General features: G+C 48.7%; 1 protein-coding gene across 1 annotated transcript in view; it reads left to right on the top strand.

The window, feature by feature from the left end:
* ERC1 (ELKS/RAB6-interacting/CAST family member 1) overlaps positions 1-18,681 on the top strand; it is a 289,213-nt gene that overhangs the window by 229,391 nt on the left and 41,141 nt on the right. The window contains 1 exon segment of the mRNA XM_032472831.1: positions 17,046-17,144. Coding sequence (XP_032328722.1) covers positions 17,046-17,144 — 99 coding nt within the window.

Genomic DNA, 18,681 nt, shown 5'->3' on the forward strand with positions numbered 1-18,681 from the left:
GTCAGACACTCCGAAGGGAAGACGAAGGTCTTTCTTCCCAGGAGCGGCCCCGTCCAGAGCTCATCAGCTCGGCTGTGACTCTGGCTGGTCCGTTCACCAGTGACACAGATGGGGAGTGGGTCTCTGAGGCTCACGCTCCTCATCTACAAAATTTACGTCGCATTTTATATGCCCTCACAGGGTTAGTGTGAATTTAAGTAAGATCACCGCCCCGAGCATTTAGATCCACTTCTGTTCCCCAGCGGAACCGCGCACGCTGGGCACGCAGCGAAGGGGCTCGGGACCTGCGGTCCTCACTCTCCTCTCAGGACGGCGGCTGCGTTCACTCCACTGCTCTGCTCCTCTGAGGAGGGCGTCTTTCTCAGGGCAGCTGGGAGAAATGAGTGTTTTCTTGGGTAATATGGAAGAAATACAGCTTTTCTGTCGAACTGGTGACCTGAATCTTGCATTTTCCTCATTGAAGAGCGTCGTTAAATGCCCACCTGCGCGAAGGGGTCAGCACTGGGCACGCACTCCGTGCACTTCCTTTCCAGTTCTGTGACTTTCCCTTTGCGTTCACACCTCTTCCTCGTGTCCAGCGCGAGTCTGACCTCAGAATTAGGGGAGAGGAAGAGTAACTATAAAAACGGCTACGACTTCTCAGTGGCCTGTGACACGCTGGGCACAGCTGCTTCCCCGCCCTCACCGCATCGCCAAGCGCAGAAACTCCAAAGAGGGAGTTTCTCAGCTAAATTCCCATCAGGACTGAGGGGCAGAACCAGAATTAGAACCAGTTATCTTTTCAGTCTTATCATCATCTTTTGTGGAAATTCCAGGGGGTCGGTAGTTAGAAAGGTCATTTAGCAATTAGAGCAACACGCACGGTGCTGTCCCGTTTTCACGACGCGCACCTGTGCCCCGGCGCCGCGGGGAAAGTACGTACTTATGCTCCGCCCGCTCCCCTCTCGATCTGCTTGTGAAGAGCTTGAAACAAACAAACAAAAAACTGTGTGATCTGTCCTTGTTTTAGGAATTACTAGGAGAAACAACACAAACTCGAAGCTACAAAATAACAAAATACAAAGTAACAGCGGAGTGTAGCGTGGCTCTTGTGTCTTAGAGACGCAGGACCCGGGGCTCTGACAGGAAGGCCTCCGGGTCTGCCAGCCGCTCCTGCGAGCCCCGCCCAGAGCCCCCAAAGCTGTGAGCACCCTGAGTGTGTGGGGACTTCAAGTCCAGAGTGATTGTGGAGGGGGCTTCATCCCCCGGGACCCCGACCTGTGGGTGGGAGCAGGCGGTCCAAGCCTGCAGCCGCCCTGCGTGGCCGGCCTGTTGGGCCCTCACGTGGGGTGAAGAGGATCACCCGGAAGGGCTGGGACTCACCGCGGACTTGCCGCCCTCTCCTGGGTGCCGGTGACAGCAGCGTGGGCAGAGGGACCGCCCTTCATTGCAGGTTCAACCACTTTATCCAGCATTTCTAGGAATTTTGTCACATAAGCATTTTCTGGTTTGACAAAAAAAGATGTACTTCTTTGATGTCACCCAGGAAAACTGAACAAAAAAAATTATCAGCGATTTATCACTGAGTCTGTCTCATTTTAAGAGCTGTAACTAACTGATTTAAATGGTTGTTATTCCGTGTTGTCTGAACAACTCTCGGTTTCCGTTATGCTTGGGAGCAAGGCCTGAGGCTGGGAAATAGCGCGCACTTGTTTACTGGACGCGGGAAGCTCGGCACTCTGTGTCCCCCCCGCGCTCCACCGGCTGCAGAGGGTGTGCTCCCCGCTCCCGGGAGGGCCTGAGGGCCGGGCGGCGTGTCCAGGGAGAAGGAGATCTGGAGAAGGGGGCACAGCGGGCAGGGCGCGGTGATGCGCCGGGGGCTCGTGGGGCGTTGTCTGCAGGAAGGGCCAGTTCTGGAGCGACTGGAAAAAGCCATTCGTCACAGCATTAAAACTAGCTTGAAAGTGACATCCAGCACTGGGGAGGGAACCATAAAGCTAGTCTACATCCTGTAAAAGGAGAGCGGTGCTGGAGGACAGCTGCAGAGAGCCCCTGAGTTGCTGGGGGACAGAGGGAAAGTACGCAGCCCGAGCGCCGCGGAAGCTGCGGGGCACAGGCAGAGTGCAGCAGGCGTCTGTCCGTCTCTCTAAGGGCTCTCGGTCCGGATCTGGAGACCGGCCTTGGGGGCGTTCGCGCACCGGGCCACCGTGCACCCGGGGTGCCGGCCGCCGTCTGTGTGCTGTGCTCGGCTCGGCTGCTCTCTCCCGTGGCTGCTGCAGCCTTGCGTCAGCGCCCGCTGTCCCGTAGGGCTTCATCTCCTGATGGTGACCATTGTTTTGTGGTCGGAAGGAGTGGAAGCCGCCTGTCTCGTTGGGGCGCACGGCCCCCAGAGGTGACGGGTAGGAGGTCACGGCTCAGGCGCTGTTTAATGGTTCAGCAGCCCTTATTGACGTGGGATAATTAGCAGGAGGCGAGCATTTTCCCTGTCTCCCTTCAGTCCGATGGTTTGCGTGCTAAGTGTTCCCTGTGACCCATCACGGACGTTAGGACCGGCTCCGCTCACTGTCCCCCACCCAGAGTCGCCTCCCGCTTCCCCAGCTGAGTCTCACCCTTCATCTTCACCTCCACACTCATCTCTGCAGTTTGGAATCTCCTCGCCCTCAATCGGTTGTTTTTTCTCTCCCCTTTGTCTTAGCAAAGCCATCCTCGGCTTTTCTCATCCGCACGTTCATCGCCCACTGGGCATGAGCTGAATGTGGTGGGGGGAACGGATGTCCGCCCGCTGTCCGGCAGCTGGCGGTTCGCGCTCTCTCGGCCGCACTGCTCTCACTGGCGTGGCGGGTCCTCGACGTGGGGATTCCCTTCTGTACCTGCTGCTCCAGCTCCGACTGCGGTTAAACTAAGTGTGTAATCTCCATCGGCCTGTGTGCAGTGCTTCCCAGCTGCCAGAATGCTGGTCAGATACCTCAGAGCCCCGCGCCCGAGGGCCGCGCGGCCCAGCAGGCGTCGGGAGTGAGCGTGAGGAGGGTGTGAAGACCGGGGAGGGGCCTGCGTGGACGGGGGGGGGGGGGCGCGCTCTGCCTGCAGAGGCAGCCACTCTTCATCCCAGCTCCTCGTGGCCGTACAGCACGTGAGCCCCGTGTTACCCAAGGTCTGTTTTTCCCCCCATAGAATCCACATAAATAAGTCTTTGTTTAGTGAGAGATGATTGGCATGTAACGTTAGATTCGCTTTAGGTGTGTGACATAATGATTTGGTACATGTACCTATGTGGAGTGATCACCACGTTGAGTTCACTGTACAGTCCATCACCATGTAGTTACAATTTTTTTTCTTGTGATGAAACCTTCTAAGATCCTCACTCCAGCGGCCTCCACATGCACAGTGCAGAGCTGTTGACTGCGGCCGCCGTGCTGCGCACCACCTCCCCGGGGCCGACTTGTCTCACAGCTGGAAGTTTGTACTTTTTGACAAGGCTCCTGATATCTAAGTGTTGGCAACTAACTTACTGTTTTTCGTTTTGTTTTGTTTGTTTTTTTAGTGAATCAGGCCGCAGGCTCCCTAACTCACCTCCCTGGGTTTTACCCTCCTCGTCTGTAGCATTGGGTGACAGGTAAAATTAACTGGGAGGTGCAGAGTTCTGTGTTTCCCGTGTTTTGACAAACCAGTGTATTTACCTGTACCTATAGTATCTGCTAATTGCTGGCATTAGGAAGAGTCTTTAAAGAAGCAGTTACGCAGCGTAAGAAAGCACACATGTAAGGATTCTTTAGCTCTGTCTATAGAAATTTGCTTGTTTTATGAAAGTCGTAAGTATTGCATTTCAAAGTTGGAAAAAAAAATCCTGGTTGCTCACCATCCCGCGAAACCTTTGTTGTTCCCCACAAAGAGGTGGATGATGTCTTGATGAGTCCTGCTTGCTTGGAGTTGGGTGCAGCCCAGAGGCTGGGAGGTGCTGGGAAGTTCCCTCCCAGCCTCCTTTCTTCCATCTGTTCCGTCGTCTTTATCATCAATTCCAGATGCAGGAACATTCTTCACAAAAACTTGAGAAGACTCTTTCTTCCCTTCGTTTCCAGCATCAGACCTTGCTGGCCCTCCTAGTGTCAGGCTGCCACCTTTTATGATGCCACCGGGAACTTATAAATCTTCTGAGTTTCCTGGTCCCTCTGGAATCGCCTGAATGCGAGTTAATCAGCCTGGGCTCCCTGCCCCGAGCCCCTCCCCTCCCAGCCCCTCCTCCTCCTCCTCCCAGGCCTGTCGGGTGGTGTGATTTGTGGCTGCATTTCCTGTGCTCCTTGACCTTGGTCTGAGGATCTCGTTAAGCATGAGTAAAACTAGGAAGCTTGGTTTAGGGGCGGCTCCCCTTTCTCCCCCAAACTTCTCTTAGAAGGAATCACTTCAGACCAGTATACGCTGCAGAATCGGTCCCTGCTGCCTCTTCTGGTCTCTGCTGAACTAACGTGGATACGTACTAAAAGTGAACGTGGAACTAACGATGCGCGTCTTCAAGGACGAGAGGCGTGATGTCAGATGAACTGCGCTACCCGTCACGGAGTGCCGTTTGTGTGGCCGAACTACATCATCTGTCCTGCGACCTGGCTTTCTTGAAAACAGTGTTCACAGATCATAGTATTTATTGACCTAAGCCTTTTGAGTGTGTCCCGTGAATTGACCCATTCAGTCTTCACAGCAGCCCTGTGACGTGGGGTCACCAGTGTTGTGCAGAGGAGATGCTGAGAGAGACACTGCATGGTTTGCCTGGGGTCACACAGCTAGCAAGTGACGGGGCCGGGGTCCGGAACAGATCCCGTCACTCCACTGTCACTGCAGATCACGACACCAAACTGTGTTGCCAGCATTATGTGCTTTTGGTTAGAGATTTCGGTAGCCTTTGGCCGTATGATTAATGACCCCGTGACTCTCTATTGGGATAAATAGAACTTTAATAAGCCCTTATTTTTAACTTACAGTGAAAATATATAAAGTACTGTAAAGGGCTGTGCTTAATTTTAAGAACTCAGAGTTTTGACAGGCCAAAGTCTCTTCCCCACCTAATATCAAAAGACACCTTCGCATTTCAACAGTTTTCTTAGAAATAGTTGTCTGAATTAATGAGAGGTAGAGAGTGTTGACTGAGAACTCAGAGTAGCTGAAATCAGACCGATTTTTAAGCAGCCAGGTTTGAAAACCTGTGTGCTGATAATACTAAGTAACCGTCACAAATAATTCCGGTATTAAAATACTGTTATGATCATATATATATATATATGCACAGACAGACGTATGGAAGTCTGGCCCCAGGCTGTTACACAGCGTTTAAGATGCCCTTTGAATGGCAGAATCGTTGAAGAATCAGTCAGTTCGCCTTCTCGAGAAGAGCAAACCAAGACTGAAAAGCTCCTAGAAAATTCTGACGGGCAGAGAACGGATGTCTGTTACACCTGAGGTTCAGGGCTCCCCCTGTATTTCACAGGCTTTATGCGATGTAAGAATTTAATTAACTAAGTACATCGTTGAGCTTGGTACTAAAATAATATTTGTGGCAGCTGGTTTTCAAGGCAGAGAATGCTCAGTTTATTGTATGGCCAGTCACGTTCCTGAACAGGGCATTCTGAATTGGGTATGTTTTTCCCGGACTTGTATAAAATTGCAGCCTGCTAGTGGTCAAACCTAGGAGTATGGGATCTCTGAAAGCAGTTTTGAACGTGCATGTTTCAGGCCTCTGGAGCTCTTAACTAGCCAGTTCGTCAGAAACACGCAGAGACCGGGCTGTGTCGCAGTCTCTGTGTGTTCTTCACAAACGTGCCCGGACTGCAGAGCCGACACGCTGCCGTGCCGCCCGGTAAGACCCCCCTAGACGCGTGAGCGAGCCCGGCTGCCTCTCGGTCGTCGGCCTGAGTCCAGTGACAGGACGCAGCAGGGTCACCCCTCTCATCTGCTGTGTTCAGCATCCCTTCACTGCAGTCTCTGCTGAGTGGAGGACCCTTAAGGTCAAGTTATCTTTGTAACCGCTTTCCTCATTTGCCTCCCTGTGTGCTTTACTACTTAGGACACCAGGCAGGCGGGGCTCTGCGGGACAGGCAGGCAGCTTTCCAGCCGGTTCTCGCCCAGCTGCCTGCCATCTTTGACTCCGCTTGTATTTGAAGTGGGTGCGCCTGCCCTGTCCCTACCTGTCCTACTGTTATACTTCAGAAACTGGTACCTTGTTTTCTAGTGTCACGTGTCCACAGATGGGAAGAAATTTTGCCTCAGGCTGGATCCATACCCAGAATCTCACCCGTCCCCCACCCCAGCCACGAGGCAGGCAGGTACACAGTATACACAAAGCTTGCACACCTTGCGGGAGCCAGGGTGGGCAGCAAGGCCGCTGTCCTCCAGACACTGGGGATCTGTGTCCTGACCCCGGGGTGCACACCCGAGGCAGGCGCCACCGTTGTTGCCCCTCCGCCACTGTTGCAGGGCTCCTCCTCTGGCTGAATGGTGACCTGGCGCCCTTTCTAATCTCCTTCATTATTTGCTTTTTCCTGTTTCGGGAGGCAGACATTGAAGACTAAGACATTCCAAAACAGCTGAGCATATAAGGAAAATTGGAGAGTGACCATGCATGCCCAGGGGAAAGCTCAGAAAAGACCCGAGAAGACCTAAGGTTCACACCCCAGGCCAATCCTCAGCACAGAGACAGCCTACAACGATCAGAATAATAGTAATAATAAAAACAATAAACAAAAATTTAAAAAACTGCAAACCTTGGGGAAGGGGAAAGATCTGATTTCCAAGATACCACATTATTAGATTCAAATGTTCAGAACTCAACAAGAAAAAAATAAATCACACATACAAAGAAATAGGAAAGTATGTCCCGTTCAAAGGAAAAAATAAATCAACAGAAATTATCCCTGAAAAAGACGTAATGGCAGATGTAACAGAGAAAGACCTTTTAAAACTGTCTTAAAGACACTCAAAGAACTAAAGGAAGATGTGGAAAAATCAAGAAAATGATGTGTGAATAAATGGAAATATCGATAAACAGACAGAAAATCTAAAAAGAAACCGAAGAGAGATTCTGAAGCTGAAAAGTACAAGAACCAAGATGAAAATTTTACTCAGCCAGATTCAAAGGCAACTTCGAGCAGCAGAAGGAAGAGGCAGTGCACCTGAGAACAGTAGGACGACGGAAATCATCGAGGCCGAGAAAAGAAGAGGCTTAAGGGGAGTGCTGGTGTGGGAGTGGCCGTACACGCGCGTCTAGCGTGTAGACAGTGTCCCGTGTAGACAGTGTCCCGTGTTGCTTCTGTCCTCGCTAGCGGGGGTGGGGAAAGTGCGTCCGCCCCGGCCCCGCAGGCGCGAGTTAGGGCGAGCGTCTGTTCCTGAAGGAAGGCTTGCACAGAACTGCCTCCTCTGCTTAGTCAGACGGAGGTTCCATCCTGGGGGTAGACGTCTGAGTGACCAGCAGAAGCTGAACTTCAGCGCCCGGACTCAGATGACCCGATTCTTTAGGAATCGCAGTCTCATCGCCACCCGACTGCCCAGTCACGTACTGATGTGTGTTAGAAGATGACACCTCTCGCAGCAGATGAGCTTCGCTGTCCCATTTCACTAATTTATTCAGCCACCAGTTCCCCTGAAATGACCCTCAGTGGGTGGGTATTTGTTCCTGGCGAAGATCTGTCTGGGCCTGATGCCTCTTGTTTATTTCTGGAAAGCGAAGGTTTTCAAATACTTGAGTGTATTAAAATGACAACTGGAGAATTTCCACAACCATAAGCATGAGATCATTTGAGATACTTTTTTTTTTTTTTTTACAATTTAAGCTTTTTTTTAAGAAAGACCTGATTTTAATAAATGTCAGTTTTCTTTTTTCTTCCCCTTTACACAAAAGACTAAAAGCTATTTTCGCTCAGTTTCACAGCAAAAAAAAAAAAGAAAGAAAGAAAAGAAGTAACTTTGGAAAATAGAGACAATGTCGTTATGTCCTGATTTTAACCCTTCAGCCACGTGTGAGTCTGTGAGCGGGCATGCGGACAGAGAGATCCTTTTATGATAAGGACCCCCAGGACAGGGAGGAGGGTGGTGGCCCCCAGCTCGGCCTCGCATCCCTGGGTTGGTTAAAGATACTTCAGGGCACATGCACGCGGGTGTACAGTTCATAGTTAACTTATATCTTGAGTCAATTCCAGTCATTCCTTTTCCACACATGGACCATGATTTTGTAAAAAGAAAGCATAAAAGTCCCTCAAAACTTCTTCCTTTGAGAATTTTGATCCTTGTTATCTGAAGTGCATCTTCTTTCCGTGTGTGTTGAAAGTGCTTAGAATTCTTGAAGATTACCCTCGTTGCTTGCTTAGCTCTTCCTCAAACAGAGGGAAAATTTTTTCTCTATAAAAAGCATTAAATAACTTTAAGTTGATACCTGCCTTTACCAAGGAAGGGGTATTTTATTTAAAGACAGAAGACTAAACTTTTCTGCTTTGCAGCACTAAGTTGCTGAGTTCGGGTGCGCTGTAACTGGCACCTGTAGTCTGTGCCCAGTCCTTAAGCAAATGATTTTGTTAACTTGGGGTTAACACTATCCAAGATTTTTTCTTGAAATGTAAATTGCATGTCTTTATAAGACTTGAATACAACTCAACAGTAAAAAAAGTAAACAACCCAATTAAAAATGGGCAAAATATTTGAACAGGCAGTTCACAAAAGAAGATACATATGGCAGGTAAACAAACAAAAAAGATATTCAACACCATTAATAATTGTACCATCTGAGATTAAAAAAAGAGGGGGGTGTCTGTCTTTTCTGTCACTTGTAAAGGAATTTAGTGTCACTTCTCTCTTTCATGGCCTCTGTATCTGTAAAATTACTGTGTACTAGCTGCCCAGAGAGTGTAATCCACAGCCTGAACGCTGGCAGACACTCTCGGACCCTGGCCTGCTCACTGGCTTCTAGAACAACAGCAAACATCTGTGTTTCCCTATTTCCTTAGCCATGATTATGGGTCTCCCTGGATCCGGCTAATAGTCCTGAAACATTCTGCCTCTTTTGCAGAATGTAGGACTTCTGTTTCCTTCGAGGGCAGATGCAGCTGGCAGAAGTGATCTTTACAGCATTAGAACTGAACAGGGTTACTTTCGGTTTACTGCAAGGGTGAGGCGTACGTGCTGGAAGTCAGGCCGTGGTCAGGAGCTGAGTGTCCAGCATAGCGGGTCTCATGCAGCCTCATGTCAGGCATTGGTCTGGGTCGGCGTGAGCAGGTTGGCCTACAAGACACTGCATTCCCAGAGCTTGGTGGCTTTGTGGGTCTGCGTCTGAGTTCACACACCACGGCTTTGCCGGGAACAGGACCGCTCTCAAGACTTAGGAATAGCATAGAATTTCTTATCAAGTATTTTCTGTTTTAAACGCTGCATATATTTTCATCCTCACATTAATAATATTCGTAGGGAGAGAGAGAGAATGCAGGCTGCTCTCCTCCCAAGTTAAAGCCTGCGTGGCACCTAGAAAGTGTTAGTACGTGAACACCAGGGCTACCTGGTGAGGCTGCTATGTGCCTTCTGGCAGCTGGAAGGGCCGTCTGCAGCTCAGGGAAATCCGTGACCTCTGCTGGAAAATCCCTCGGCTGTCTCGTGTGTCTGTGTCAGAGAAGCAGGGAATCCCACACAGACCTCGCTAAGAATTAAGGAATGATCATAATGAGATGGAGAAACCTAGGCTCCTTTAAAAAAAAAAAAAAAGGCAAACTGAAACTTTGGGGGCGGTGTGGGGGTGTGTTTCTTTGCTTTCCACCAAGAGGGAAGAAAAGTAGAGTTTTAGTAGGAAATACAGAAAATGTTGAAAGAACAGATGCCCTATAAGTTTAATACCATAAATGGTGGTGTATCCACTGTACCCTTGAGATAAGAGAAGGAAACTACATGAAGCTTTAAGAAAAAAAGAAAACCCACTGAGCACCAAAATAAATACCTGAACATCTACAATCAAAATTTCTCTTTCTCATATGAGGAAATCAAAGGAAAAAACTTTATAAATGCTTGTAAACCAGAGTTCCTGGATCCCAGGGTCCTTTTTGAAGCTGGTATAATAATAGCAGTTGTTTTTATTTGAGATAAAACTCTGCTAGTTAGCTGGAATGTCTATTTTCTTTCCTTTTGGCTGATGTTAGCTCATTGTGGTCATGCTGGCTTTTTCACAGTTATGAGCAATTCTGTTTGGTAAGTATATCTATTTTTAATTAATACAAATGGAAAAGTACATTATTTAAATAAAGGTCATTTCGTAGAAAAATCTTTCAAAATACGAAGCTCATTGCTAGAAAAACAATACAGTACAGTCCCAAATGAACCAACCGAGGAGACTGGGTTCTTGAATTTGACAGGCGTACGTGAAGGACCTCACGCGCTGCGGTTTTACCAGGAACTGTGTTAACACATGGGCGAGTGAGTTTCTGTCCCAGCCGCACAGGCTCTCCATCCATGGGAAGAAAAGACATGGAGACACATTATTAGAGTCTGACAGAGGGTCCAGATGGCACCACAATGCTTTTGTTCCAAACCTAAGGTACTAGATCAGCTTTGACCGCCTCTCAGAGTTCATGGTGCGAGACGGCGCTCACTGAGAGGGAGGAGGATCAGCAGGTGTCGAAAGCGAAGAGGGACTGGAAGGCAGAGATGCAGCAGCTGCCCTGGGCATTATCACCAGTTGGGACCAGTTAGACTCAGGCTGGGTTTTAATGTCTGCACAGGGAAGGGAGCCGGGACCGTAGGGTGACGTGAACTGGGGAGGGGAACTGAACCTCTGCCGTGGGACAGGGCAGTCAGACGAGTGCCACACGAGGGACAGCAAGACGGATGACTCAGCCAAGCCTTTACCGCTGGTACGTGAGCAAGAACGTGGCCCGGGGAAGGACCCACGTCCCCTGGGAGATGTCAGAGCTCAGAAGCCTGCCCCTCCAGCAGGCTTTGAGCAGAAGGGTGTGCTACCACCTGATGTGGGAAGCTCCCGCCTGAAGCAGTAGTATAAGAATCGATGCGCCATTCGAGCCCAGAAGAGGCAGTCACAGTGTCTCCCCTGGGGTCCTTCAGCAACCCCGACGCGCAGTATTCCCGTGGAGAGACAGAAGTCCCCCGAAGACGCGCTCAGTCAGCCCGCCGAGAGGAAGATGTAACCTACTTCTCTGAAGACTTGAGATCCTGGAGAAGCAGTATGTTTCTTCAAAGATTTTAAAATAACTAAAGAGAGAAAGTATAGGGTTAAGGCAGGACAGTGGATGCAGGTTAGAGCCGTCGTTGAGAGCGTGGGCTCTGGAAGTTAAGGCAAGGCCAGACTACAGAAGAGAATTGCAGCTCACGTCACAGAGGGCGAATATCCCTGAAAAAGAGCGTTCCTAAGATTTGAGAAGCAAACAGCGTCACGGGGGGTGGAGGGCGGCTGAAAGGTGTGAACAGAAGATCACAGGGAAGACGTGTGGACGGTCTGTAAACGTGAGCAGACGCTCAGCCTCACTCAGACTGAGATACAGGCAAACGGAGGTGCCCTTCGGCCAAAATCAGGATTTTAGCAGTGTGCTCAGGGGGCAGGGCTGCACGCTTCCCGCACTCGGCACCGTCCTGGCGGGAAAGCAAAGTGCACGCCTCCTGTGGGGGGGCTTCGGCAGCGTCTGGCAAAATTGTTTATCTGTGTTTTCACTTTTTGACCCAGAAGCTTCACTTCTAGGAATCTGTCCCAAAGATACATTTTCAGAATTTCAAAATAATACATATACAAGGTACTTCAGCGTGGGCTACTGTAGTGTTTATGGCAGTGTTTGTTGTCGCAGTAGCTTAGAGAAAACCCCGCCGTCCGACAGGGGCACACGCACGGGTTCAAGCAGTTGCCGTCCATCCAACAGCGGAGCGCTGTGCAGCCGCACGAAGAGGTGAGAACCATCTCCACTGACACGGAGTGACTTCTCGAATATGTTGGGGTTTTTTTGAGAGTTTCGTCATTTTTTATTGAAGTACAGTCAGTTAACAGTGTGTCAATTTCTGGCGTACAGCATAGGGTTTCAGTCATACATATGCATACATATATTCATTTTCGTAATCGTTTTCGTTAAAGATTACTGCAAGATATTGACTGTAGTTCCTAGAATACATTGTTAAATGAAAAAGCAACCTGCAGAGCAGTGTATTTAATCCTGTACTTTTTAGGTAAGAAAAGTGGGTAAAGGCGTGAATTGTTGTGAGAGTGCGTGTTTGCTTACAGCCACATAAAGAACAGTTTAAAGATAAGTTAAACATTTATCCCAGAAATTTCCTGTGAAAAGAGGAAGGGAATAGGATGGAGAAGACAGGCTTGGAAGCAAGTCTTCTCTGAAAGTAGCTAGTTACATAGTTTTGACTCTAGAATTATATGGATGTTTTACATAATCAAAAATAAAAGTAGACCAGAAATGGGGGGAAGCAATTCTTGAATTTTGGAAACAAACTGAAACAAATGAATCTAGTTACTTATTAAATTGTTGACGTGGCCACGCAGAGCAGGGGATTATTTCAGCTGATGTTTTGTATAGTACAGGTGTTTCTCTGTGAGTCCTCAGCAAGATACATGCCAACGAGAAGAAAAAATAATGCAAAGAAATGATAAAGTTTATCTCGAAAGCATATTAATGGTAATTATATGATATTGGTATTTTTAAAGAATTATGTTAATGGATAAAGCAAATAAAAGTAATTATGTCATTATTATTAGGAACCTAGGTTTTTCAGCATAATAGAAAAGATATAAAGTATAAAATCGAAGAGTTAAATAAAAATTTTAAGATTCAGATCTAAATTCTTAAATCTAAATTGAAAATATTACCGTTTATTCTTAATTTTTCTCCCCCTTTAAAAAAAAAAACAAGTTTTCCCAGCCTGCAACTGAAACAGCCAAGAAGTAGTAATACTCTAGCAGCACCCAGCACCCAGCACCCAGCACCCGCTGGGCTCCCCTGAATGAGTGAGCTCCTTGGTGAAGTGGCCACTTCCAGACCTGGGGCAGGAAACGTGCACGATGAGCTTAGTGCTTATTTGCCAGAACCTGAGAGCAGTGTCATGTCAGAAGGACACAAAGTCTGCTACCACGTAAAGAATGCACAGGATGGTTATTCCCTCCACATTTTAGTCCTGATCAGGACTGAAATTAAACTACCCAACTGATCTATTTAAAAATCAAAACAAAATCAGCTGAAAACAAACGTTTCTGTCGTGGGTCTTGCACTCTGGTTGAGAAGATGAAGCAGGAGGTGAGGGGGGCCTGACGCGACCGTGCCGGGGCTCATTCAGTTATTCCTTCTGGTCCTGTTTCCGTCCGCTTCCTCCTGCACAGCTCCCATCAGCCCTTCCCAGAGCTGCCCGGGCAGCGGGAAACGCGCTTCCCCAGCAGGAGAGATGCTCGGCAGTCAAGTGTGTGTAACATGAGCAACTCAAGAGTAATCAATGGCCAATTGATTTTTTTTTTTTCATGAAATGAAGTTTAAAATAAAGCTCAAAGTAATGTCTTGAAATTTTGTTCAATTTATCACCAGCACTGAATCTGACCCCGCCCCCAACCTGGATTAATTAGAGGTAATGCTATTTTGTTTATCCAATGCCAATATAGCAAATTAAAGTTTAGATAATATTCACTATAATGAAGTTATTTCCAAGGTCTAACAAATGGAGGCAGAAATCATCTTAATGCTCTCTTAAAGATAATTAGTAATGGAAATGACCCTAATTAGTAAGGTTAAGGTTTATTTATGATGTTTTCTAAAACATCTCAGAATATTTCTAAGTATCATTATTTCTGAAGCTTCTTTAGAGAGGCTAATAGTGTTATCCCAAACCGGAAAGTGAAGATGAGCGAACAACCAGATACCTCTGATCAGAATTAAAACCTTTTCTTGCAATACCTGGGCTCGGGTAACCAACATACACTGTGTCTTAGCTTAACCAAGCGTTCTTCTGTGAAATGTAGTCTGTGTACCACGTCGTTTGGCCATCGACATCTCAGTCTGAGAAGAAAAGATGAGCAGAATAAAGTGCGAACTCCTTTTCCCCTGGGATGGTATGTGTCCCTGTAGATATAGATGTGCATTTACAGCTAAAAACGTTTACTTCAGCAAGTTTCTTCCTGTCTTTTTTTTCCTCCTTCCTTTCTTCGAACACTCTTACTCTTTGTCATGGGACCGAGGGAGCTGAGCTCTCTGCACATGGCATGGTCCGAGAGGGAACATATTTGGATATAAAGTGCCTTCCGTGTCAGTGAGACGTGAAGGGCTTGCTCCTTCTGCCTGCTGGCCTCGTCCTGGGAAGAGCTTAGAACAGGAGCTCCTCGGGAGCAGAGCGCGGTTGCAGGGTCTGGAGAACATCCGTCGAAGGCCCTGTGCACTGTCAGGGACTTAGCGCTCGACCTCTCGGCTCTGCAGGGAGCTGCCTTCGCACCAGATCTCTGAACGTCAGACCCGGGAACCCTAACTAAACACTGATAAGCCTCATGTCTTTTGGAAACGGTGAAGTAAGTTGTTATGACTGTTTCTTCGTTCACTTCCATGGGTCCGATAAGTAACCTTGGGTCTTATCTGTCTCCTGTGATCAGTTCTTCTGCGAGATTTTCATTCTCATTCCTAAGAAATACTGGAGATACATTCTGCCTTGCAAGTGGACTTGCGGTGCTGTACTGGGGCCTCTTTTTAAGGTTGAAGCTCGCCCTGGGCATCGGGTGTTGCGGCTGTGTGTCACGCTCTAAGGTGAGGACCGTCCACGTGGACCTCTGCTGTGCGGTCCTGTTACGGTTGGCGGCGAGGATGCTGCTCTGACGTGCAGGGTGCTGCTTGCCCTCTGCCCTCTCCTTCCCCCTTCCCAAGAGCTGCTTTGCAGAAGACTCTCCGTTGGTCACGCAGTACCGCACGACATGAGAAACACTGTCCTAGCTGTTTTCAAGGTCGCTGTAAGTCATCTCACAAGAGAGAAGTTTGATATCAGAAACAATTTGTTGATAAATACTTTCTTTGCTGTCGTTACACACTCGAGGGAAGAATTTGCTTAGAAATGTGTGTGGGGTATCGGGTGCAGACATAAGGAGCCCAGATGCCCAACAGTGCAGGGCTCGTCAGACATCCATCCGGCTGGATGCTAGGCAGCCAGTTAAAACTAGGTTTTAGAATAATACGTAATGACGTGAGAAGGGAGGCTCACAGCAGCGGTGACAGCTCAGCTTTGCTGGGTACTGACTTCACGCCGGGCACTTATTCCAAGACACACCTCGTGTTAGCTCAGCGGGTTAACCTCACCGCAGTCTTACGGGGAGGAGGTACTGCTACGCTTAGTTTAAAGGTGAGGAAACAGAGACTCGGAGCGTTTGAGCCACTTGCCCAGCTTAGATGCTCACGTCTACCAGAACTGGAATCCAGGTCCAGGCAGCTTGGCTGCAAAGCCCTTGCTCGGGCATCATTGTGGGGGCGGCGGGGGGGGGGGACCACCAAAGAAAAGTCTCTATAAACTTTTTATGGAGCTAGACAAAACATGGAAAATTCATCTCAAGAAGAAAATGCATCAAAGATACCTGATCAAATTCTGACGGAGCAGAGCTGGCAGAAAAAGACGACATGCCCTACCAGGTACTACAATGTGCTGTAAGCTGGAGCAGTTTCTGGACGCCTGTTGCAGCAGAAATAGAGAAGCGTTAGAGAAGTCGGAGAGGCGTGCTGCTTTTTGTGTGCATGGGGGAGGGGGCTGAACAGGTACAGCTGAATGTCAACAGTGATTCCCGCTGGTGGGACGGATTTGCAGCGATTTTCCTTTTTCTCTTTGTGTCTTTTAGATTAGCTACAGTGGGCATTTTTTGGGTCATATAACAGCAAATGTATTTTTAGGGCTTTTAAACCTGCAGGGTTTAGCAGCGCCGCTGTTTGGGTCTATGCGCAGCGCACCCTGCATTTTCTGCAGTGCCTGCTCTGCACGGCGAGCGCTGCAGACTGTGCCGTCTGCGTCTGCGTCACATCCATCTGGGGCTCTGATTAGCCGGCTGCACAGAATCGCCGCCCAGTCCTCCGTTTTGGTGAACATGGAAAGAGGCAACAGGCTGCTAATCCTCTCCTGGTCTCGGGGTGAAGAGCAGGATTTCAGAGTCTCCGACTCCTTTTCAAAACCCTCATCGTTTATTGACGGTGTAAAGAAAGGCTGTTGAATGTTCATGTGTCGCCTCTCCCCGATCACCTTCCTGAACTTGACTGTTAAGTTAGAACAGTTTTCCAGTTGGTTCTCTCGAATTTTCTAGGTAGCTAATCATTCCATTTACAGATAATGCTAACTATCCCCCCAATATTTATAGTCTGTATATTATATAACATCCCCCCAGAATGGAATAGTTGGTTTAAAGGATGAGTAATTCTTTTGCTGACATGGAAAGATGGAGCCTCTGTATCATGAAGTGGATAAACAGAGTTAACAGAGTTCTAACCTGTGTGTGGTATGATCCAGTCTTTATTTTAAAAAATAAAAACAAACTACCTGAAGTGCTCAGTTTGGGGGAATTCCGTCTCCCTCCAAAACTCCCGTACCAGTTGAGGTACCTGCCTCAGCCTGTCTTGGGCTGTCATAGCAGAATGACCACGGACTGAGCAGCTTCCACGCAGACCTTTGTTTCTCACCGTTACGGGGCCGGGAAGTCCACGGTCAAGGCGCCGGCTGATTCGGTTCCTGGTGAGAGGCTGGCTGTGCTTGCAGAAGCCTCCTCCTTACTGTGTCCTCGCCTGGCAGACAGAGAGTGACCTCCCTCTCCCGCGTCTTACGAGGCCACGTCCTTGAGACCTCTCTTCACCTTGAATCTCCTGAAGACCATCTCCAGAGACAGTCACATTGGGGTTAGGGCTTCCACAGGAATTTTGAGGGGGCACAGTTCAGTCCCCAACAGTGCCTAAACTTTTCCCCCCAGTATCCTCAGAAATTCGACGTTTAATTTATTTCAGGCAGGATTCATTTCATCTGTTATGACGTTCCTAAGGCACTTGTTGCTTTACAGCACATCGTAGTGATTTTATCGAAATTTAACCTTACGAATCATTTCCTCCTAGACACAAAATCGCATGAAGCTAATGGCCGACAGTTACGAGGACGACCACTTCAAACCCTCCCCTTCCAGCCAAGCCAACCATAAACCCTCCCCGGACCAGGTAAGGCTGCTCTCGAGTGTTCCGTGAAAACCAAGGTGCTTTGATTCACATGTATTTTGTACTAGCATGTTGCAGCTTCTGGGGTGTAAGTTAGAAAAATGAAAATGGTCAGCTTCTGAAAACTCTTCTGTTATTTTTTTAAACACAGAGTCAGTTCCTATATAGGAAGGTAGTGGATGATTCTGAGTATTTTAAGAGGAAATACTCGAAAGATTTGAGGTCGATAAAGCATCCTTGAATTGAGATGAGAAAAAATTTAATCTTCTCAGAGATACTGAGTTTGTGACAGACCTGCTTCCCTTACTGAAGGAACAGTGCCTTAGTAGAGAGCAGAGCTTCCCTCGTGAGCTCCGCGAGGCACACGCACCGCAGCGTAGAGGTTCCTGCTGTTTAATCACAAATCTGAACATCTCTGCTCATCACCTGTGAAACGTGGCGACTGGAACTTAGTCTCTTCGTTCCCGCTTCCCTGGTGGTTCCCTCCAGGTTGGGTCATTGTTAAATTGTTGCCTTCAGCGTCTCATCAGTGCCAAAGAGGCACTGACGCCCAAAGGGAACCATTTTCAACTCCAGTTTTTTGGAAGGAGGGAGCGCTCCCAAGATCTTGAATATGATGGATGAGGGAGAGTGGTGAACAGATTACCTCATGTCCCATTGCCAAAAATCAGATTTCAACATCTCCATCACACTCGACCTTAAAGTGTAGAGCTGAGGGAGAACAATCACAGTTAAGTAATTGCATCCATATGACTGAAGAGTCCAGGGGAGCCCCCCCGCCGCGTCTCCTCTAAGTGACAGCGTGGCCCTGTCTGAGGAGGAGGAGGAGAAGTACTGCAGATGGAAGCAGCAGTACGACCAGAAACGCGGTTTTCTCTAGGACTCAGAAGGGATGTCGCGGTGTGATGACATTTGCTGAGCCTTCTATCAGGGGGGCAACAGCACAAGCGCCCATGCCGGCCAGAGGGAGAGCTGTTGGCCGGGGTCAGCAGCTTCGCCTGCCAGGAGAGCGTTTTGCTTGCTCTGCCTGCCTCTTCGTACCTGGAATTAAACTTGTGCCAGGGTACGCAGGACGAGTACTAGGTCTTTCCCTCGAAATGGATTTTGCTAATAAACGCGAGGAATTGGATGCCTGGGAGTCGTGGGAGGCAAACAGAAGTGGGGGAGGTTGAGGAAAAGGCAGACGATAGAGAAGAGCCTCCGAGGTGACCCTGGTGCCCAGCTCCAGCCCTGGGCAGAGCCAGCGTCCTGGGGGGCGCGGGGCGGGCGGGGGGACAGCGGCCAGCCGGCGGCCAGTCGGGACCGGGTGTGAGGCGGGCTGGGGGGGGGGGGGGCGCGTTTTCTGCTGCCGCGTGATGCTCCTGTCTGTTCCGAATACTAACCGGCTCTTTTTCGTTCCCATGCTGCTCTGGGGCCCGTGGCCATGCCTCCCTAGGATGAGGAGGAGGGTATATGGGCATAGCCAGCCAGATGTGCTTAGTGCAGCCATTTTGTTCAGAACGGTGAGAAACGGCTTTCCTTAACCACACACACGTGTTCT

This window comes from Camelus ferus, chromosome 34 (genome assembly GCF_009834535.1).
Source record: "Camelus ferus isolate YT-003-E chromosome 34, BCGSAC_Cfer_1.0, whole genome shotgun sequence".
In the NCBI taxonomy this organism is placed as follows: Eukaryota; Metazoa; Chordata; class Mammalia; order Artiodactyla; family Camelidae; genus Camelus; species Camelus ferus.